The 23051-nt window shown below is 45.3% G+C and overlaps 1 protein-coding gene across 1 annotated transcript; it reads left to right on the top strand.

Annotated features, from left to right (window-relative positions):
• Positions 1-4857: 4857 nt before the first annotated feature.
• Positions 4858-20498, top strand: LOC311247929 (3',5'-cyclic-AMP phosphodiesterase 4A-like; the record flags this gene model as incomplete). Its single annotated transcript, XM_084338909.1, has 6 exons — positions 4858-5013; positions 7348-7384; positions 7646-7713; positions 11839-11888; positions 13815-13927; positions 20430-20498. Coding segments are annotated over 6 exons (493 nt in total), but the record flags the coding sequence as incomplete, so codon positions are not given.
• Between the last annotated feature and the right edge of the window lie 2553 nt (positions 20499-23051).

The raw sequence follows: 23051 nt of genomic DNA, 5'->3' as shown, positions 1-23051 counted from the left end.
TCTGTCTGTACATACTGTACATAATCCTTTTACATATCTATAGATTCTATATCTATATCTGTACATATCTCTTACCTACTCTTACTAGTTACACTGCTGGCCAGTATGACTTACTACCATAGTGTCTTTATACCTGTATCACTGTACATATTAATACTATATCTATATCTGTACATATCTCTTACCTACTCTCACTAGTTACACTGCTGGCCAGTATGACTTACTACCATAGTGTCTTTATACCTGTATCACTTTACATATTAATACTATATCTATATCTGTACATATCTCTTACCTACTCTTACTAGTTACACTGCTGGCCAGTGTTTACTACCATAAGTGTCTTTATACCTGTATCACTGTACATATTAATACTATATCTATATCTGTACATATCTCTTACCTACTCTTACTAGTTACACTGCTGGCCAGTATGACTTACTACCATAGTGTCTTTATACCTGTATCACTGTACATATTAATACTATATCTATATCTGTACATATCTCTTACCTACTCTTACTAGTTACGCTGCTGGCCAGTATGACTTACTACCATAGTGTCTTTATACCTGTATCACTGTACATATTAATACTATATCTATATCTGTACATATCTCTTACCTACTCTTACTAGTTACACTGCTGGCCAGTATGACTTACTACCATAGTGTCTTTATACCTGTATCACTGTACATATTAATACTATATCTATATCTGTACATATCTCTGACCTACTCTTACTAGTTACACTGCTGGCCAGTATGACTTACTACCATAGTGTCTTTATACCTGTATCACTGTACATATTAATACTATATCTATATCTGTACATATCTCTGACCTACTCTTACTAGTTACACTGCTGGCCAGTATGACTTACTACCATAGTGTCTTTATACCTGTATCACTGTACATATTAATACTATATCTATATCTGTATATATCTCTTACCTACTCTTACTAGTTACACTGCTGGCCAGTATGACTTACTACCATAGTGTCTTTATACCTGTATCACTGTACATATTAATACTATATCTGTACATATCCCTTACCTACTCTTACTAGTTACACTGCTGGCCAGTATGACTTACTACCATAGTGTCTTTATACCTGTATCACTGTACATATTAATACTATATCTATATCTGTACATATCCCTTACCTACTCTTACTAGTTACACTGCTGGCCAGTATGACTTACTACCATAGTGTCCTTATACCTGTATCACTGTACATATTAATACTATATCTATATCTGTACATATCTCTTACCTACTCTTACTAGTTACACTGCTGGCCAGTATGACTTACTACCATAGTGTCTTTATACCTGTATCACTGTACATATTAATACTATATCTATATCTGTACATATCTCTTACCTACTCTTACTAGTTACACTGCTGGCCAGTATGACTTACTACCATAGTGTCTTTATACCTGTATCACTGTACATATTAATACTACAACTCTGTACATACATCTGATTAGCACTATTACTTAGTTAGTAGTACTAATTTATATATTTTATACCCACTTTAATCACCTGTATATTACTATTGCACTTTACTGAGAATATTCCATCACAGTATGATTTGATATTTACTGTCAGAGATCATGAACAGCATAGGTTGCACTGTTGTTCTTCAACAGCCAAGATAAGGAGTGTAGCTGTTCGCTTCCGCAGCTGTTTGGTGGCTGCAGTCAACATTTCCTGTGAAATTCACACACAACCTATAATTATCTCAGTCAGACGGAGGAGTGAAGTCACTCTCACGGTCACTCTCACGGCTTGATGCAGCAGAAACCAACCTGAGTGTTAGTTGATGAAGCTCGCACAGGGGGGGGGTGCTTTAGGAAGACTGATTGAGCATGTTGTTCTCTAAGAGTTCCCCCTGATTGAGCACGTTGTTCACTAAGAGAGAGTTCCCCCTGATTGAGCACGTTGTTCACTTAAATGTATCAAGTAACTGAAGCATTCAGCAATACAAGTGTGCGTCTGAATACAGAGCGGAGCGGTGTTTCGGTGGAGATAACTAAGAATAGTGTTGTGTTTGCAGCCACTCTGTAGTTTGTCTCTCATCCATCACAGTCTTAGCTTGTCGCTCTAACTGGAATGTTGCTGAAACAATAGAATTAGAGCTGGGCCGTTAACGGCGTTAACGTGCTGCGTTAACTCAATACTAGTATCACGCGATAATATAATTGATGCAGTTAATCTTAAAAAAAAATAAAAAATTTACCTGTAGGTTCTCTGAGCACAGATGCTCTTTTTCAGGAACGCCCTGCTTCACATTCACACAGTTCCATTCACACCTGGGAGCTGCCCAGTACAACCGCAGTTGACACCATTGGCCACTAAGCAACTCCACTGGAGCAGTTGATTTGCATTGGCAGGGTTTGGCCCTGTCTGGCACCCAACGCGAAAAATATTATAGGCACTATAAGTAGACACCGCTACATAAAACAAGCTGGTCTGCCTGAGTGACTGGTGGAAGAAGGAGACATAGAGATTGGACTGATTGAGTCAAGCCATGTCACATAGTTCAAGTTTGAAATGCTTCTTTCTGTTTTGCTCCTGAGAGTGTGCTAGATACTGTACTGTACTGGTAATATTATTTATTTGTGTTAACTTCTGAATAAAACAACTTATTAAACACAAGTACATCTTATTGAACATTATTTTGATATTTCATTACCAATTATCATAGCAAAACAGCTTTTTCAAACAGTCTGTAATGCATTTTGGAAACGGGAGATGGGCTCATGGTGTAATGGGCCACCTGGCCTGAGAAACATAAGGAGGAAAGAAAAAGTAAGGACTTACTTCTGGTCATTATTTGGGTAGAACACACATATTTTGAATGCCTTCGGCAGATTTATTTGTATTTTCTTTTAGCCATTGCAGATAGATTAATCTAGATTAAAAAAAAATCTATGCCCACCTCTAAATAGAATATAATAAAATAGAATAGAATAGAAGTACTTTATTGATCCCGCGGGAAATTCAGCACCACAGACCGACCGCTCACAATAAACATTTAGGTAGTCAAAAATCTAAAAAGGATAGAAATACAGTCAAGGATATACATTCTAAAATATGTATATACATTCTAAAATATACAGCCAAAATTATACAGTAATGCACAGTACAAAATGTAAATATAGATGTAAAAATGTCCAGGAAGATATGTAAGAGTTTGTACTGTAACTCTGTGCTCAGTGCGGTTCAGTGAGGCGTGGTACAGTCTGATGGCTGTCGGAACGAAGGACTTCCTGTGTCGTTCAGTGTTGCATCTTGGGAGTCCGTGTACAGTGGGTGGGAGGGGTTGTGAACGTCTCAGGGTCTATAGACCTTCTCAGAAGTCTCCTGTTGCCAAGGGAACGGCTTCGGTCCCCGTCTACTTCCTGTCAGCACCTGTATCATTATATGCAGGCGAGCTTTCGAGCCAGACGAACCTTTTATCATCATCCTGCAAGATCCGTCTGGCTCGCGAGGCCGGTTGTTAAAGGAAAACTCCAACATTTTGGGAAATTTGCTTATTTGGCATCTACCCTGGAGTTAGACAAGAAGACGCATACCCTTTTCTTCTCTGTGCGTGCAGTAGGAGTAGGAAGACACACACCGTTAGCCTAGCTTAGCGTCAGTCACTGGAAGTAGGTTCCTCCATTAGCCTAGTTCCCAACGTCTTCCTACTCCTACTGCATGCACAGAGAAGAAAAAGGTGTGTATCTTCTTGTCTAACTCCAGGGTACTATGTGTACGTTGTCGATATGCTTTCAACTCAAAACGTTCCCATTGATCGTGGTGTACATCATGGACACGTTGGCTTTTCTGTTTGTTCATTTCATCCATTCTCGCTACTGGATTATGATTTTCAATCACTAGAATACTTATGGTTCTCTCACAGAGCTGGAATCGTTTAGCAAGAAGGTCAACTGTCCACCTTTTGGCTTATTATTCTAATACATTCCATACCCAGAACTATTGAGAGCTGTTTAGCAGCAGGCGTACTGTCTGAGCTCAGATCCTCTGTGGTCGTGGATATATTCCTATACCTTGTGTAATACTGTTTACTTTCACTCTTACTCCTAGTATACACATTCAGATACAAATGTTGCCTATATTATTATCATAATGTTATTGCCTATATCTATTGTAACGTATAATATAAGGGGCATACAGACCCTCATCTGCACCATTTGTGTACAGTTTATCTTTCTCATATTTTTATATTCAGATCTAATTGTATCGCCTATATGTCTTTCTACTATTACCCTGCTGCCTATACTGTACCTCCCCTCCCCTCTCCCCCATACTGTACCCCCCCCCCTCCCCCATACTGTACCTCCCCCCCCTCCCCCATACCTGTACCTCCCCTATATGATCTGATGAAGGCTGGTTCTATATGATCTGATGACGTCTGGTTCTACTCATAACTGTCTGTCCGTTAATGTCGCACCAAAAACGACCAGATCTAGTTCCCTGAGTGAGTAAACACCTTTCTGATGCCGATTCTGAAAGGAATCCCAACCTGAGCGCGACATGAGAGCACAGGCTGACCCCCTGTGTCTCCTGTGACCTGTGACCCCCTGTGTCTCCTGTGACCTGTGACCTGTGACCTCTGACCTGTGACCTGTCTCCTGTGACCTGTCTCCTGTGACCTGTGACCCCCTGTGTCTCCTGTGACCTGTCTCCTGTGACCTCTGACCTGTGACCTGTCTCCTGTGAACTGTGACCTGTCTCCTGTGACCTGTGACCCCCTGTGTCTCCTGTGACCTGTGACCTCTCTCCTCTGACCCCCTGTGTCTCCTGTGACCTCTGACCCCCTGTGTCTCCTGTGACCTGCAGCCTGGACTCGGAGGGCGGCCTGTCTCCAGGACGCAGCCCCATGGACCCCGGCCCGGTGCTGCACCAGCGGCGCGAGTCCTTCCTGTACCGCTCCGACTCGGACTACGACATGTCGCCCAAGACCATGTCCCGCAACTCCTCCGTCAACAGCGAGGGGTGAGTGTGATGCGTTAGGGTCAGGACCATGTCCCGCAACTCCTCCGTCAACAGCGAGGGGTGAGTGTGATGCGTTAGGGTCAGGACCATGTCCCGCAACTCCTCCGTCAACAGCGAGGGGTGAGTGTGATGCGTTAGGGTCAGGACCATGTCCCGCAACTCCTCCGTCAACAGCGAGGGGTGAGTGTGATGCGTTAGGGTCAGGACCATGTCCCGCAACTCCTCCGTCAACAGCGAGGGGTGAGTGTGATGATGCGAAGGTTCTCGGTTCGACTCCCGCTCCTCCCGGGCAGCGTGTCGAAGTGTCCTTGAGCAAGACGCTTAACCAGGGGTGTAAAAAGTACCCAGAAATTATACTTAAGTGAAAGTATGGGTACCGTCTCAAAATCGTACTCAAGTAAAAGTATCTGAGTCAGAGTATCTGGCTAAAAACACACTTGAGTAAAAGTACAAAAGTTTCTACTTTTAAACGTACTTGAGTACTAAAAAGTAAAAGTAAAAAACCTTTTTTCTGACCGTCTATTCTTCTGATAGCAGGTGTTTAATCAAAGATCCCCGCTTTCTAGTCTTGCACAAGGACCAATCAGCATGGGTGTGGGCGGGTTCATCTTCCATTGATGGGGATTTGATTAGCTGTTTTTAAATAAAGTGCGGCCGCAGGATCAATAACGTTAACGTTAGATCGGCCAGAGAAACAAATATACTAATTAAAATGGTTGGACCTGCGAGATTTGTACTTTGTACTTTGTAGGTCTGCATTTTAAATGTAAGGAGTAAAAAGTATGTTTTTTTTCTCTGAAATGTAATTGAGTAAAAGTATACAAACCTGATAATACTCAAGTAAAGTACAAATTCCCAAAAACAGTACTTAAGTATTGTAACAAAGTACAATTACTCAAGTACTTTTACACCCCTGCACTTAACCCCTAACTGCTCCCGATGAGCAGGTCGCCTCCGCCGTCGGTGTGTGAATGTGTGAGTGTGAGGAACAAACTGTAAAGCGCTTTGGATAAAAGAGTTATATAAAAGCACCATTTACCTTCCTCCGTGTCACACAGAGGACATGATGACTGTTCGTTTGTTTGTTTGTTTGTTTGTTTGATTTAGATCATTATCGGTTGCATAGCAACCGCTATTCTTCCTCGGGTCCAATAACTTACCTTCACACTCATCATCACAATACATTGACAAAACAAACACACTGCAATTAGACAAAGCAAATAGACAGACTGAATCCATCATGCTCTAATTAATAGATACATATCATTTAACATAGATAGCCCATGTAACCTACACTTTAAATCATAAATCAGAACTATGATTTGTCACCATCCTGGCCAACACACACACACACACACACACTTAAAACTCACAAGCAACTTTGTTTTGGTCCCTTGTGGTGATGGTTATAATGACGCTGACGGACTCGTCGCACCGATCGCGTGGAAGATCTCTGTGTCCTTCGCTGGTCCTCCTGGAGACGTCTTCTGTGTTTAGATTCACACAGAGCAGACATTCCACCCCAGAGATGTAATGACACAAACAACAGCTGTTTCTAATGTTCCTCTGTTTACACTCTTCCTCCTCTCCTCCCTCCTCTGCTCTCTCCTCCTCTCCTCCCTCCTCTCCTCCTCTCCTCCCTCCTCTGCTCCTCTCCTCCTCTGCTCTCTCTTCCTCTCCTCCTCTCCTCTCCTCTCCTCTCCTCTGCTCTCTCCTCTCCTCTCCTCTCCTCTCCTCTCCTCTCCTCTCCTCTCTCCTCCCTCCTCTCCTCTCCTCTCCTCTCCTCTCCTCTCCTCTCCTCTCCTCTCCTCTCCTCTCCTCTCCTCTCCTCTCCTCTCCTCTCCTGCCTCCTCCTCCTCTCCTCCCTCCTCTCCTCTCCTCTCTCCTCCCTCCTCTGCTCTCTCCTCTATCCTCTCCTCTCTCCTCCCTCCTCTGCTCTCTCCTCTCCTCTCCTCTCCTCTCTCCTCCCTCCTCTGCTCTCTCCTCTCTCCTCGCCTCTCCTCTCCTCTCTCCTCTCCTCTCCTCTCCTCTCCTCTGCTCTGCTCTCCTCCCTCCTCCTCCTCTCCTCTCTACTCTCTCCTCTCTCCTCCATTCTCCTCTCCTCTCCTCTCCTCTCCTCTCCTCTCCTCTCCTCTCCTCTCCTCTCCTCTCTCCTCCCTCCTCTCCTCTCTCCTCTCCTCTCCTCTGCTCTCCTCTCCTGCCTCCTCCTCCTCCTCCTCTCCTCTCCTCTCCTCTCTCCTCTCCTCTCCTCTCCTCTCCTCTCCTCCCTCCTCCTCCTCTCCTCCCTCCTCCTCCTCTCCTCTCCTCTCTCTCCTCTGGTCTCTCCCTCCACAGACACGCTGAAGACATGATTGTCACCCCCTTCGCTCAGGTATGTCTCCGCCCTGTTGGCTCCTCCTCTTCCTGCTCCTCTTCCTGCTGGCTTCTCCTCTTCCTGCTCCTCTTCCTGCTGGCCCCTCCTCTTCCTGTTGGCTCCTCCACCTTCACATGTTTAATTGCTGTGAAATATTATGAAACGGATGAAAAAGAAAACATGAAAGGGATGACAAGGAAAAACTATTTTGTTTTGCACCCCCCCTCCCCCCCCCCCTCCCCCCCCCTCCCATCCCCCTCCCCCCCCCTCCCCCCCCAGGTGTTGTCCAGCCTCCGGACGGTCAGAAGTAACTTCACCCTCCTGGCCAGCGTCACGTCTCCCACCAAGTCAGTATCACCTCGTCAGACACAGCATCAATCAATCAATCAATCAAATCCTTTATTTAACCAGATAAGCATCATTGAGATTAAAATCTCTTTTTCAAGAGTGATCTGGCCGAGCGAGGCAGCAGAAAGTTTCAACATAGAAAAGAACATCACAATAAAATACAGATAAAACATTCACAGCAAGCTCCAATTTCAGGCAAATGATCAAACACAGTTGTCCGAGGGAACTGAGTTCGTAGGTTTTTAAAATGGCTTTGAATTCTCCGAGGGTGACCAGTCCTCTTGTTCCAGGATGAAGGAGCAGCATATTTAAAAGCAATTTTTCCCAATTCAGTTCTCACTTTGTGCACAAGAGAGAGCCATCGAGAACATCCCGTGACAAAGCGTGAAGCAGAATGGTACACAGCATCCAGCTTTCTGAGGTACTGATCAGGTGCATACATGTAGAGTAAAGGCCTCTGCATGCTACAGAAACTTCAAAGCAACTGCAACACAACATCGACAAAGCAACGGTGTTTTAGACACTCTGCCTTTATGCTTCTGCAACATCGACGCGCAAAGTTAGTTTAACTAAAGTTAGTTTAGGTTCGTGTTAACGTTAGACAATGTACAAAATAAACGTATTTCCGGTGATTTTAGACGTCGCTCTTTTATTTTGAAAACCCCCGACCGGAAGTGTTATAGTGTCTGTTGCTAGCAGCTTAACTTTCTGTGCTTTTCGAGCTAACGTTACCGTAACATCATTAGTTTCCAATGGAGAGGACCTCGGCTCACATGCAGCTCAAACTACCTATTGGAATAAATTAATTGATTGATGTTTAACTTGTCCCTGTGTGTGTCCAGTCATTTCGACTAGCAAACGTTGTATTTAACGTTACCTCAGGACGGATACCATTGTATTTACTTGGTTAGCTATGTAGCTAATGTGGATAGCATTTTGAATAGACCCAATGCTAGCTGGCTGGCTACAGCTTTATTTACTAAATTATGGAGGCTTTTTAATCGTCAAGGTAAGAGAGGATTTGTCATGATCAACTGAAGGCGTATGCTATGGAACAATATGTGCTTGGGTTTTCAGAAAAAGGCAAGCTATGTGACGCTAATTATTTAGCGTCAACGCTGGAAACAACAATGGAGGATTATTCTCTGCGGGACTAATATTATTCTATGACAGCCCCGCCCCCATTCGCTAACCAACCAATCACTGCTACGCAATATCAACGCAACGGTTGTTTAGGTTAGATTTGAGGGACATGTACGCAACGTCCAAGCAACACAGTCTACAAAACCCTCTAAAACAACCGCGCTGAAATCGCGCCGATGTTGTGTTGCAGTTGCTCTGAAGTTTCTGTAGCATGCAGAGGCCTTAAGTCACCATAATCGAGTCGTGGTAAGAAGGTGGTCGAGATCAGGTGACTTCTCACTCCCTTATGCCCCCCTAACGATTTTGCAGAGTTGTAATCATAAGCAGGAAATGTTTGCATCAAGTGCAAGGCCATATAATTCTTAATCTTTAATATTTAAAAAAAAAAACTTTTCAGGAAGTGCACTAACATCCTAACCTCAATATAGCCTATCTGTAAAAGATTACAACTATTTCCAAATTTTAACCACTTATATTCCCGTTTGTTTGATATTAAATCCCTTTTTATGAAAAAAAAACACAGACATCTGTATTTAGTTCATATTTTTACACGTTTTCAACCCATAAGTTCAGCGTCGAAAAGATGCACAGAGTCTGTGTGAAAAAGAATATGTCTTCATATTTACAAATGAATGACTAATTCGGTCAGAAATAGCGTAACTAATAACGTTAGTAAGCACCGTTAATTGCTTATTATGTCAGCGGGGGTACAGTAAACATTTCTCCCGGTAAATTCTGAAGAGCAGACCGCCGTTTGCTGAAGGACCAGCCCTCTTCCGCTATTTGCTCCTCACTCTGTGAGAGCAAAGCCGCGCGAGGCAGACTCCACCCCGGCACAGCTCAGCCGCTGTGTGTGAGGAGAAGGAAGTCCTCCAATCGCTTCTCTCTATCCGCGCGCCCCCCCCCCCCTCCAGAGCACTCACACACGGCTGCAAGCTGCTCACATCACCGCCTGGACCAATAGGAAGCACAACGGCCCGGTGCTTTGACTGCCTACACCAGCCAGTGCAGCCATAGTGCAACTGCGCCACCGTGTGTCATAATCCGGTAACGGACTCATGGGAGAGCAACAGGCTCCTGGTGGTACGAAAATAGCGTTTATTTGATGATAATTGAATGAATGAGTGGAGCGTTTTAACATGGGAGTCAATGAGAACACAAAAAAAACACTAGGTGTTTTGCCAGGCTAAAGTGTATAACTTTTTTTTAGAGGTATTATAATGATGATCCTTTTATACATGGAATATATATCAAAGATGACCAATCTGACCCAATTTCATGACATAATAACCAACACAGCCATCGTTGTACACAGAAACACAAATACATATAGGCAAAAAACACAAAATAGTCGCTAAGGGGGCAGAAGGACCTGTTTCTGAAAAAGAAGCCGAGTTTAAGCTTCAGCTTTGACACAAGTTTATCTATGTGAGATTTAAACGTAAGGTTCTCGTCCACTGTAATGTAATGCCTACCAGCTCTCTCTGTAGGTCCCTCTGTATGATTACAGAGCTGCCTCTATGATTACAGAGCTCCCTCTATGATTACAGAGCTGTCTCTATGATTACAGAGCTGCCTCTATGATTACAGAGCTGCCTCTATGATTACAGAGCTGCCTTTATGATTACAGAGCTGCCTCTATGATTACAGAGCTTCCTCTATGATTACAGAGCTGTCTCTATGATTACAGAGCTGCCTCTATGATTACAGAGCTGTCTCTATGATTACAGAGCTCCCTCTATGATTACAGAGCTGCCTCTATGATTACAGAGCTGCCTCTATGATTACAGAGCTCCCTCTATGATTACAGAGCTGCCTCTATGATTACAGAGCTCCCTCTATGATTACAGAGCTGTCTCTATGATTACAGAGCTCCCTCTATGATTACAGAGCTGCCTCTATGATTACAGAGCTCCCTCTATGATTACAGAGCTGCCTCTATGATTACAGAGCTCCCTCTATGATTACAGAGCTGCCTCTATGATTACAGAGCTCCCTCTATGATTACAGAGCTGTCTCTATGATTACAGAGCTGCCTCTATGATTACAGAGCTGCCTCTATGATTACAGAGCTGCCTCTATGATTACAGAGCTCCCTCTATGATTACAGAGCTGCCTCTATGATTACAGAGCTGCCTCTATGATTACAGAACTGCTGCCTCTATGATTATTGATTACAGAGCTACACAGTGGAAAGCCCTAAGTATATATCTTGCTGTTTTACAGCACTTAGGGCTCTAAGGGGAGCTAGTTGAACAGATGCTTTGTCTCTGCTTTCTTTGTCCGGTGAATTCATGAATTCTTCTAGAGGAAATTCCACCCCATCAATACAATGTGCAATTAATTTTAACTGTTGAATGTGTACTTATTTGTATTTGTATTTACTTGTACTTAGTTGTACCCCAGACAGTTCATTGTATATAAATACCTGCTTTTTTATTCTGTTAGTTGTTCATTGTTAATTGCTTTTTTATTCCTTAATGCTGTGGAGCAAATAGAGGGTAAGAATGCCCTTCTACTGAATCTGAATCTGAATCTGAATCTGAATCTGAATCTAAATCTGAATCAGAGCACCTGGGGCAATACACCAGGGCTGTCTAACTGAATCTGATCCTGGATAATAATACACCAGGGCTGTCTAACTGAATCTGATCCTGGATAATAATACACCAGGGCTGTCTAACTGAATCTGATCCTGGATAATAATACACCAGGGCTGTCTAACTTAATCTGATCCTGGATAATAATACACCAGGGCTGTCTATCTGCAGCTCAAACCATCTATCTGACGATATTCAATATACTGTATCCAAAGGCCTTGACACACGGGCGGGCGGCTTATCTCTCTTTATGGCCGTGTAACTGAATCAAACGACCCATGTCTTTTGTCCCTGTGGTATCACCCTGCAGTGACGTTAGGTTCCAGCAGGGGGCAGCAGTGTATGGTTCAACCTCTAATGTAATGATACGTTTGTCGACAGGAGGTCGCCGTTGACAAGCCAACCCACTGTTCCTCAGGCCACTCTCTCTGGTAGGTTCAGCTTGTTATTATAAATTACAATTATACAGCACAAGTACGAACAGATTAAGCTGGATATAAAATATATAAATTAGTAATACTGAGTAATAGTGCTAATCAGATGTATGTACAGAGTTGTAGTATTAATATGTACAGACTAGTGATACAGGTATAAAGACACTATGGTAGTAAGTCATACTGGCCAGCAATGTAACTAGTAAGAGATATGTACAGATATAGATATAGTATTAATATGTACAGTGATACAGGTATAAAGACACTATGGTAGTAAGTCATACTGGCCAGCAGTGTAACTAGTAAAAGTAGGTAAGAGATATGTACCAGCGGCCATCAGGCTCCACAACAGTGGGCAGCGACTAGCAGCCTCCAGGCCCCACAACAGGGGGCAGCGACAGCGACTGCTACCAGACATTGACCTGGGACTTATAGGAACCCAAGGGGGACAAAGTAGACTACCCTGGTACTTTGATTAATGTATACTCAGTAGATAGTAAATTATAACACTACCTCTTGCATACTGCACCTCATGTGACACTGTGAATAATGTGAATATTCCTCAGCTAGTCAGATAGTAAATTGTATTGACCATATTGATCAAATTGTTTACACTGCCTGTGTTGTCTTTTACTACCTGTATACTGTGTTGTTTTACTACCTGTACCCCTCCCCCCCTCCCCCCATGCTGCTATGATGCCTGAATTTCCCCAAGGGGATCAATAAAGGAATATCTTATCTTATCTTATATCTTATCTGTACAGATATAGATATAGTATTAATATGTACAGTGATACAGGTATAAAGACACTATGGTAGTAAGTCATACTGGCCAGCAGTGTAACTAGTGAGAGTAGGTAAGAGATATGTACAGATATAGATATAGTATTAATATGTACAGTGATACAGGTATAAAGACACTATGGTAGTAAGTCATACTGGCCAGCAGTGTAACTAGTAAGAGTAGGTAAGAGATATGTACAGATATAGATGTAGTATTAATATGTACAGTGATACAGGTATAAAGACACTATGGTAGTAAGTCATACTGGCCAGCAGTGTAACTAGTAAGAGTAGGTAAGAGATATGTACAGATATAGATGTAGTATTAATATGTACAGTGATACAGGTATAAATACACTATGGTAGTAAGTCATACTGGCCAGCAGTGTAACTAGTAAGAGTAGGTAAGAGATATGTACAGATATAGATATAGTATTAATATGTACAGTGATACAGGTATAAAGACACTATGGTAGTAAGTCATACTGGCCAGCAGTGTAACTAGTAAGAGTAGGTAAGAGATATGTACAGATATAGATATAGTATTAATATGTACAGTGATACAGGTATAAAGACACTATGGTAGTAAGTCATACTGGCCAGCAGTGTAACTAGTAAGAGTAGGTAAGAGATATGTACAGATATAGATATAGTATTAATATGTACAGTGATACAGGTATAAAGACACTATGGTAGTAAGTCATACTGGCCAGCAGTGTAACTAGTAAGAGTAGTTAAGAGATATGTACAGATATAGATATAGTATTAATATGTACAGTGATAGAGGTATAAAGACACTATGGTAGTAAGTCATACTGGCCAGCAGTGTAACTAGTAAGAGTAGGTAAGAGATATGTACAGATATAGATATAGTATCTACAGCTATGTAAAAAAATTTATATGCAGGTATGTACAGACAGAGGTGTATATATATATATATATATATATATATATATATGGTAAGAATAAATATATATATACAGTATATACAGCATTATTTACATATTGTGTGTGTGTGTGTGTGTGTGTGTGTGTGTGTGTGTGTGTGTGTGTGTGTGTGTGTGTGTGTGTGTGTGTGTGTGTGTGTGTGCGCGTGTGTGTGTGTGTGTGTGTGTGTGTGTGTGTGTGTGTGTGTAATAGATGAGACCTACCAGCAGATGGCGCGGGAGACTCTGGATGAGCTGGACTGGTGTCTGGATCAGCTGGAGACGCTGCAGACCCACCGGTCAGTCAGCGACATGGCCTCCTGCAAGGTACACACACACACACACACACACACACACACACACACACACACACACACACACACACACACACACACACACACACACACACACACACACACACACACACACACACACACACACACACACACACACACACACACACACAGTGTAGTGTATCTTGTAGACCAGGCCCATTGCAAGTTGCTGTACTCTGTCGTCTACTCTAAGCCATCCTAGGTTGTCAAAGTGGGCAGGGGTGAGGTGGGTTCTGGGGTTCAGGTCAAGCAGTAGTCTGACCAGTTTGTTTTGAGATGTTTGTAATTTGGTTTTTAGCGCCTTTGAGGTGCTTTGGTACCATGAGGTGCATGCATAGTCATAGTACCCTTGAATGAGTGCTCCTGCCAGAGTCTTCAGGGTGTTCTTGTTTACCAGAGAGGAGATCCGGTACAAGAATCGAGTTCGTTGGTTGACTTTTTGTATTACATTGGATGCCATTTTGTCACAGGAGAGATTAGCCTCTAGGATGGAACCCAGGTAGGTAATTTCATCTTTCCTTGTGACCATATTGTCACCCACTGTAACTGAGAAGCCGTCGGTCTTGCTGAGTTTGTTATTTGAACCGAAGAGAATGGACTCTGTTTTACCCATGTGTAATGATAGTTTGTTATCAGCGAGCCAGGTGCAGATTCTGCCGAGTTCTGAGCTGAGGGCTTTTTCAACCTGTAACTTGTTTGTTGACAGAATCTGGCTATGGGGGGACAATTATGTGGTCAAGAGGCATGGTTTCTATCTTTAGCCTTTAAACGGCGTGGTTTATTCATTCACATGGTATGAGCAGCAGCACATGAGTTCTCCTCTCACTGAGAGGTAGGTGGGGGAGAGATAGAGGGGGAGGAGACATCTGTATTTATACTCGCCACCTGGTGGTATCTTGAGTGGCTCCGCCTAGAGCGCCCTCTAGTGGAAACAGTTATATATGCAGTTAGACGTTTACTAACAATCCTACATAGAACCTCTAACTTCAACACTCCCACTTAGGGTTGGATTAGCATACTGGATAACTTCTCCGAAAAACATTTTACAAAGGAAATAATATAATCCAAAACATCAATAGAGTATGGCAGTCAATATTTACACATTAAACATGACCTCTGCAAATCTCTTCAATTTAAATTAGGAACAGGTTTCCTCATAGTGTCTGCTACCCTGTCGTCCGTTTAGACAATAAATCAGTGTCATTCTTTCTTCTCTGATGACAGATCTGATGAGATGATATTTTATATCGACATGTTTACATCTATGTCGGCACACTGGGTTCCTAGCAATCACAATGGTTCCCTGGTTGCCCTCATAAACAACAGTCTTCATATATACATAGGTGTTCACCATTTTAAATTATGTTAACAAAACGCCCCTCATCTTCAAAAACACAATATTCGGTATAGAGGATACATTCCAACTACCTACTACATAATAGGCAATATATTCATAATGTTATCTCCATCACTTTGAGCAGTTGTTCTAGATAAACACATTTCTGCATTGTCATAGCTAGAAACATATACTCGGCTTCACAGGCTGATAGTATCACTGTGGGCATTAAGCTCTAAACCCTTGCTGCCCTTTCTGAAACACAGCTGTTCGTCTGCTGCACCTCTGGGGTAACGAAAAACATGTTTTTGACGTAGTTCAATGCTTCTCTGTGGGGTCAGCAAAATACTGTGACAATTTCTACTCACTACAAAACATAGGTCAGGGCGAGTAGAGGTTGTCTAACAAATGAGGCTACCCACAGCTTTTCTATACATCTCTTACATCAGTCAAAACATCTCAGGATCTTTTCCACATAATTAAATCATTTAGAACATGGTAAATCATCCACCTCTGTATTTAAACATGGGACCCATTTCAGTATTTAAACATGGATTTAAACATAGGATCCATTTCAGTATTTAAACCTGGATTCTACTCCTCCTGTATTTAAACCTGGAGTATCCTCCTCCTGCATTTAAGCAGTGTAGCCACCCTCCTTCAGTATTTAAACATGGAGTACCCTCCTTCAGCATTTAAGCAATTAGGTACGAACCATACTTTGTATTTGACGTGGCCTTCAATACCCTCCTGGATTGAATACACCCATTTCCCTCCCACTGTCTGTCTGCCCTCTGGTATCTTGGTTAGAGTAAAGGCGTGGTTGTCCTCTAGGGACCTCATTTCCTCATCCCTTGCTCTCTCCCATTTACTTGATTCGGGGGACACTATGGCCTCTTTAAAGGTCGGGGGTACCCCACTGACTACCCTGTAGCAGTAATCAACGGTGGTAAGTGTACTGTCATCCTCGTCACTCCCTTTCCGGGCATAGTCTGTCAGATACTTTGGGGGTTTGTGTTCCCTTGAGGGATACCTCCCACTGCTTGGGGCACTTGACGTCACCCTCGGGTGCTCCTCGTCATCTGCCTCTGGGGGTGGCTGACTGTCTGCCACTGTACACTGGGCTGATGTGTCTCTGTTTCTACACACCTTACTCTGGAGTCCAGCTCTGGCTCCTCTGTCTGTGTCTTGCTCTCACAGATTGTCTTTGTGACAAACTTGACTAGCATGTGTTCTGCACTCTCCCGTTACCGGGATGATAAACTAGGAAAGCGGGGCTTCCCTTGTCGTGCCCTACGAAGAGCCCTTTTCTTTTACACATCTGGACTCGGGCTTTCCCCTGTCCTGCAGGTACACATAACACACTGATCCAAATTTGTGCATTCTAGCTAGATTACACTTCTTTCCTGTCAGTGCTGTATACGGGGTGGTGCCTGTGTGCTTATTAAAGCACCTGTTTCTGGTGTAAGCGGCTTCTTGCACCGCATAATGCCATAGACTCTTAGGTAAGTTACTGCCTACTAGCTTACACCTAGCCATTTCGAAAAGAGTGCGCCATTCCCTCTCTGACGTCTTGTGTCTTATCTTGTTCCTCCTCAACAGTGATTGGAACTCTCTGTTTGTGAATTCGGTTCCGTTGTCGGACCTCACGCATCTTACGTTACCATAAGGGGCTATGTCTGACAGGAGTTTTTCTGTGGCCTGGAGTGTGTCACTCTTTGCTTTAAGAAAGTAAACAAACACTGCTCCTGTGCACACATCTGTAAAAGACTGTACATATCTAAAGCCTCCTATGGACTCGTTTCTTACTGGACCGGCAAGATCTGTGTTAACCAGCGCAAGTGGTACCTTTACTTTTTCTGTGGGATTTCTGTTTCTCGATTGAGCAAACTCACCCTTTATGTTTAGTTTTTTTGAGTACCTCATCTGTTACCATTTTCAGTTTGAAGTCGTCTTTGCTGACCCCTAGGTTTTTGTAGTATGCTACTGTAACGGGTGTAAAACTCACTCCCCAGAGGCATCCAAACTGAGCGCTTAGAAGGGAATTCCTTTCTTGGCGCAGCGGTTTGTGATGTCGCCCGCAGTGCGGACGCCTGGGGTTCGACTCCCACTCAAGGCATGGTCGAATTCGTGGCAGGGGCGAGTTGCCTCTGTTACACTACTATGTGTTCTACCCCATAATGCCCTGAGTGGGAGGGTAGTTTGTTTACCAGTGTTGTGGCTATGTTTGTAAAGAATATGTTTAGGTATTTGGCTACATCCAGCTTGTCTGTGATGAGAGTGCTTTCTGTCTTTATGTTTATGTTTGTAAATCTGGTTTTTAGTTTTTTGCTGCAGCCTAGTTGGTTGTTGAGTAAGAGAGACTCAGAGTGTGATTGTGTGTGTGCCTGTGAGAGAGAGAAGGGGGGAGAGGGAGAGAGAGGGCGAGAGTCAGAGCGTGTGAGAGAGAGAGAGATAAATAGAGGGAGAGAGAGAGACAGAGAGAGAGAGAGAGAGAGAGAGAGACAGAGAGAGACAGGGAGAGAGAGACAGAGAGAGAGAGAGAGAGAGAGAGAGAGAGGGAGAGAGAGAGAGAGAGAGAGAGAGAGAAAGAGAAAGAGAGAGAGAGAGAGAGAGAGAGAGAGAGAGAGAGAGAGAGAGAGAGAGAGGGTCTGTGTGTGAAGGACAGAGGGAGGGAGGGAGGGAGGGAGGGAGGGAGGGAGGGAGGCGGGTCCTGCTGATGTCTCTGCTGTAACCTTGGTTGCTATGGAACAGCAGCAGGATCTGCCCTCCTTCCCTTTTACTCATTGGCTCGCCACTCTGACCACAAGGCATGTGGTTCGGCCGTCAACCAATCAAACGGAAGCGATGCTCCTTCGCCAATGTTCTGCCTTAAAGAGACGGTGCCACATTCTTTGTTTGGTTATAGAAACGCTGGATATGTTGCATTGTCACTACTAGTATTTTACACACGTGTTGAGATCAGGATTATGATAGAAGGAATGATGATGGTGTGTGTGTGTGTGTGTGTGTGTGTGTGTGTGTGTGTGTGTGTGTGTGTGTCTGTTGTGTGTGTGTGTGTGTGTGTGTGTGTGTGTGTGTGTATGTGTGTGTGTGTGTGTGTGTAATGCGTAGAGAGGGCTCTCCCGGGACAAGCTGAGGAGGTTAGCAGTGGAGCTAACATACATTATCCTCCACACTGTACCAGTATAGTCAGCACAGCATCCCAGCATCTCACTCCCAGTCTCTCTCACCCTCGCTCACCCTCGCTCAGACGTACACACCGTCTCTACGCGCATGCGCTGTGGGCTGGCGAGCGAAAGCAAGCGCACACACACGCAGGCACACACACACGCATGCAGGCACGCACACACACACACACACACACACATGCAGGCGTGCTCGCGCCTGCAGCCACACGGCTGATTAGCTTGTGAGGGCTGGTCTCAGCATCCAGAGAATCAAGAGGCAGAGCATTCGAGGAGGAGGAGGAGGAGGAGGAGGAGGAAGAGGAACCGGAGCCAGAAGGAACAGGATTTAGACCTCCGGTGTTCTACAGAGAGGCTGAACTATGGACTGACGGTGTTCTCCAGAGAGGCTGAACTATGGACTGACGGTGGTTCTCCAGAGAGGCTGAACTATGGACTGACGGTGTTCTCCAGAGAGGCTGAACTATGGACTGACGGTGTTCTACAGAGAGGCTGAACTATGGACTGACGTGTTCTCCAGAGAGGCTGAACTATGGACTGACGGTGTTCTACAGAGAGGCTGAACTATGGACTGACGGTGTTCTCCAGAGAGGCTGAACTATGGACTGACGGTGTTCTCCGGAGAGGCTGAACTATGGACTGACGGTGTTCTCCAGAGAGGCTGAACTATGGACTGACGGTGTTCTCCGGAGAGGCTGAACTATGGACTGACGGTGTTCTCCGGAGAGGCTGAACTATGGACTGACGGTGTTCTCCAGAGAGGCTGAACTATGGACTGACGTGTTCTCCAGAGAGGCTGAACTATGGACTGACGGTGTTCTCCAGAGAGGCTGAACTATGGACTGACGGTGTTCTCCAGAGAGGCTGAAACTATGGACTGACGGTGTTCTCCGGAGAGGCCTGAACTATGGACTGACGGTGTTCCGGAGAGGCTGAACTATGGACTGACGGTGTTCCGGAGAGGCTGAACTATGGACTGACGGTGTTCCAGAGAGGCTGAACTATGGACTGACACAGGGCTGCAGGGATTCTTCCGGGAGGGCCGACTGACGTGTGGCGGGCGAGGGGGGCGGGCGGCGAGGGGGCAGCAGAGGGGGCAGGGAGACGGGGGGGCAGCGGGCCGGGCCTCTGGATCCGCGAGGCGGGTGAGGTGCGGCCGACGCGGGGAGAGGGAGCCTGTTGTTGCTTTGAGTCTACGAGCCTGACCGTCTGCTACAGGCCTAGCTCCCTCCCTTCCTCTCTCTCTCCCTCTCCCTCTCTCCCTTCTCTCTCTCTCTCTCTCCCTCTCCCTCTCTCTCCCTCTCTCTCTCCCTCTCCTCTCTCTCTCTCTGTTGTCACCCCCCCCCCCCCTGTCCTCTCCCTTGTCCTACAGCTCACCTGCTTCGCTCGATACGCGGTCATCTCTCTGTCCTCTGCTGCTCCTCGTTCACTTACAGTACCTCATCTTTCCTCTCTCTCTCTCTCTCCTCTCTCTCTCTCTATCTCTCTCTCCTCTCTCTCTCTCTCTCTCTCTCTCTCCCTCTCTCTCTCTCCCCTCTCTCTCTCTCTTCCCTCTCTCTCTCTCTCTCTCTCTCTCTCTCTCTCTCTCTCTCTCTCCCTCTCCTCTCTCTCTCTCTCCCCTCTCCCCTCCTCTCTCTCCCTCCTCCCTCTCTCTCTCTCCCTCCCTCTCTCTCTCCTCCTCCCTCTCCCCCTCTCTCTCTCTCTCTCTCTCTCTCCCCTCTCTCTCTCTCTCTCTCTCCTCTCTCTCTCTCTCCCTCTCTATCTCTCTCCTCTCGATCTCTCTCTCCTCTCTCTCTCTCTCCTCTCTCTCTCCTCTCTATCTCTCTCTCTTCTCTCTCTCTCTCTCCCTCTCTCTCTCGCTCCTTTCCTCTTCCCTCGCTCTGTGCCCTTCAGACGCTCCCTCCCTCCCTCCCTCCCTCCCTCCCTCCCTCCCTCCCTCCCTCCCCCCCCCCCCCTGTGGCTGGTCTCAGGTCAGTTGTAATGGGATGAGCTGTAGCTCCACAGAGACCAGACCAGGGCCGTCGGACCTGAAGCCCTGAGCCCGTACCGGAGCACTGCATGTAGGGAAGGACCAGCCAGCACCATAACCCTGAGGTTCTGGCCTCTCCCCCCCACCCTGAGGTTCTGGCCTCTCCCCCCCACCCTGAGGTTCTGGCCTCTCCCCCCCACCCTGAGGTTCTGGCCTCTCCCCCCCCCCCACCCTGACGACGGTCTCATGCCACTGGGGCGCTCGCCGGGCCTCCCCCCCTCCTCCTCCTCCTCCTCCGCTCCACCTCCGCGCATCCCCTGCCGCTGCCAGCAGGGGGCGCCCGTCACCCTGGGCATCACCATGGGCGTGGCGGAGGCCATTGACCCGGCCCCGCTGCCCCCCTGCCCCTCGCCCATCCCGGGGGGCTACCGGCGGCCCTCCAGCTACAGCAGCCCCCTGCAGGGCAGGCCGGGGGGGGCGCTGGAGGGGGAGGGCACAGCGGCGGGGCGGGGGAGCCCCTTCGTGGACCTGTTCTGCGAGACCTGCTCGCGGCCCTGGCTCGTCGGCTGGTGGGACCAGGTAATAATCAAGCATTACATCACGCGCAGGAGTGTGTTATACTCATTAGATCACGTTGTTAGACCACGCCCCGCTAGGCGTGATCTAATGAGTATAACACACGACTTCAAGTGATGTAATGCTTTTATACAATGGCCCCAATTCACCCAATCTTATTGCTATACAATAAACACAGTAATTGAAGCATAATGGAGATTTATTCACAAAACCATCCACAGAGAAAGTAGATTCAATAGTAGATCCAATGGTCTGACAAAAGAATCTAATACAAATCCAATGGGGTCATGACAAACCAATTACATAATCCAACATATGTGTAACAAACTAACATATTCCAGTTGACTGTATCTTTTTTGGAGGATTTGTTCAAAAGATATTCATACTTCCATTTGTCTATCTATGGCGGACTCATTCAGACTCATTCAGACTTTTTTTATTTTTTATTATTTGGTTGTGGGAGAGATCTGGGGTCACGTGGAGTGTGTTATACGATATAACAACGTCTACTTCAGAATCAAGATATCATTTTATTTTGTAAAGCACTTCTCAGGAACCTGACGTCGCTGACAGTAGGCAGAGAAACAGAGAGAAACTAAGAAACAAAAGGAACATGAGACCAGCAGGGGAAACAGAGGAAACAGCATGAGACACACAGACACATAAAGCCACAGTAACAAACATCACAACAGGTTGGAGGGGGGGGGGTCTGAGGGTAGGCACACTGCCCCCGCCAGCGGCCATCTTGGTTAGGGGTTTAGAACATGTGTTTGTTCTACGTTATTCAGCGTCTTCACACTCTTCACACTCTACAACACTCTACACACTCTACACACTCTACACACACTCTACACACTCTACACACTCTACACTCTCTACACACTCTACACTCTCTACACTCTACAACTCTACACACTCTACACACTCTACACACTCTACACACTCTACACACTCTACACTCTCTACACACTCTACCTCAACTCTCTACACTCTACACACTCTACACACTCTACACACTCTACACACACTACACTCTCTACACTCTCTACACACTCTACACACTCTACACACTCTACACACTCTACACACTCTACACTCTACACACTCTACACACTCTACACACTCTACACACTCTACACACTCTAACACTCTCACACTCTGCACACTCTACACACTCTACACACTCTACACACTCTACACTCTCTACACACTCCTACACACTCTACACACTCTACACACTCTACACTCTCTACACACTCTACACACTCTAACACACTACACTCTCTACAACAACTCTACACACTCTACAACACTCTACACACTCTACACTCTCATACACTCTCTACACACTCTACACACTCTACACACTCTACACACTCTACACTCTCTACACACTCTACACACTCTACACACTCTACACACTCTACACTCTCTACACTCTACACACTCTACACACTCTACACACTCTACACACTCTACACACTCTACACACTCTACACACTCTACACACTCTACACACTCTACACACTCTACACTCTCTACACACTCTATCACACTCTACACACTACACTCTCTACACACTCTACACTCTACACACTCTACACACTCTACACACTCTACACACTCTACACTCTCTACACACTCTACACACTCTACACACTCTACACACTCTACACACTCTACACTCTACACTCTACAAACACTCTACACACTCTACACACTCTACACACTCTACTACACTCTACACTCTAACACACTACACTCTCTACACCACTCTACACACTCTACACTCTACACACTCTACACTCTACACACTCTACACACTCTACACACTCTACACACTCTACACTCTCTACACACTCTACACACTCTACACACTCTACACTCTCTACACACTCTACACCTCTACACTCTACACTCTACACACTCTACACTCTACACACTCTACACACTACACTCTACACACTCTACACACTCTACACACTCTACACTCATCTACACACTCTACACACTCTACACTCTACACTCTACACTCTACACTCTACAC

The sequence above is a fragment of the Notolepis coatsorum genome, assembly GCF_963971535.1.
Source record: "Notolepis coatsorum genome assembly, contig: SCAFFOLD_1861, whole genome shotgun sequence".
In the NCBI taxonomy this organism is placed as follows: Eukaryota; Metazoa; Chordata; class Actinopteri; order Aulopiformes; family Paralepididae; genus Notolepis; species Notolepis coatsorum.
This window is presented reverse-complemented; position numbering and strand designations above follow the sequence as displayed.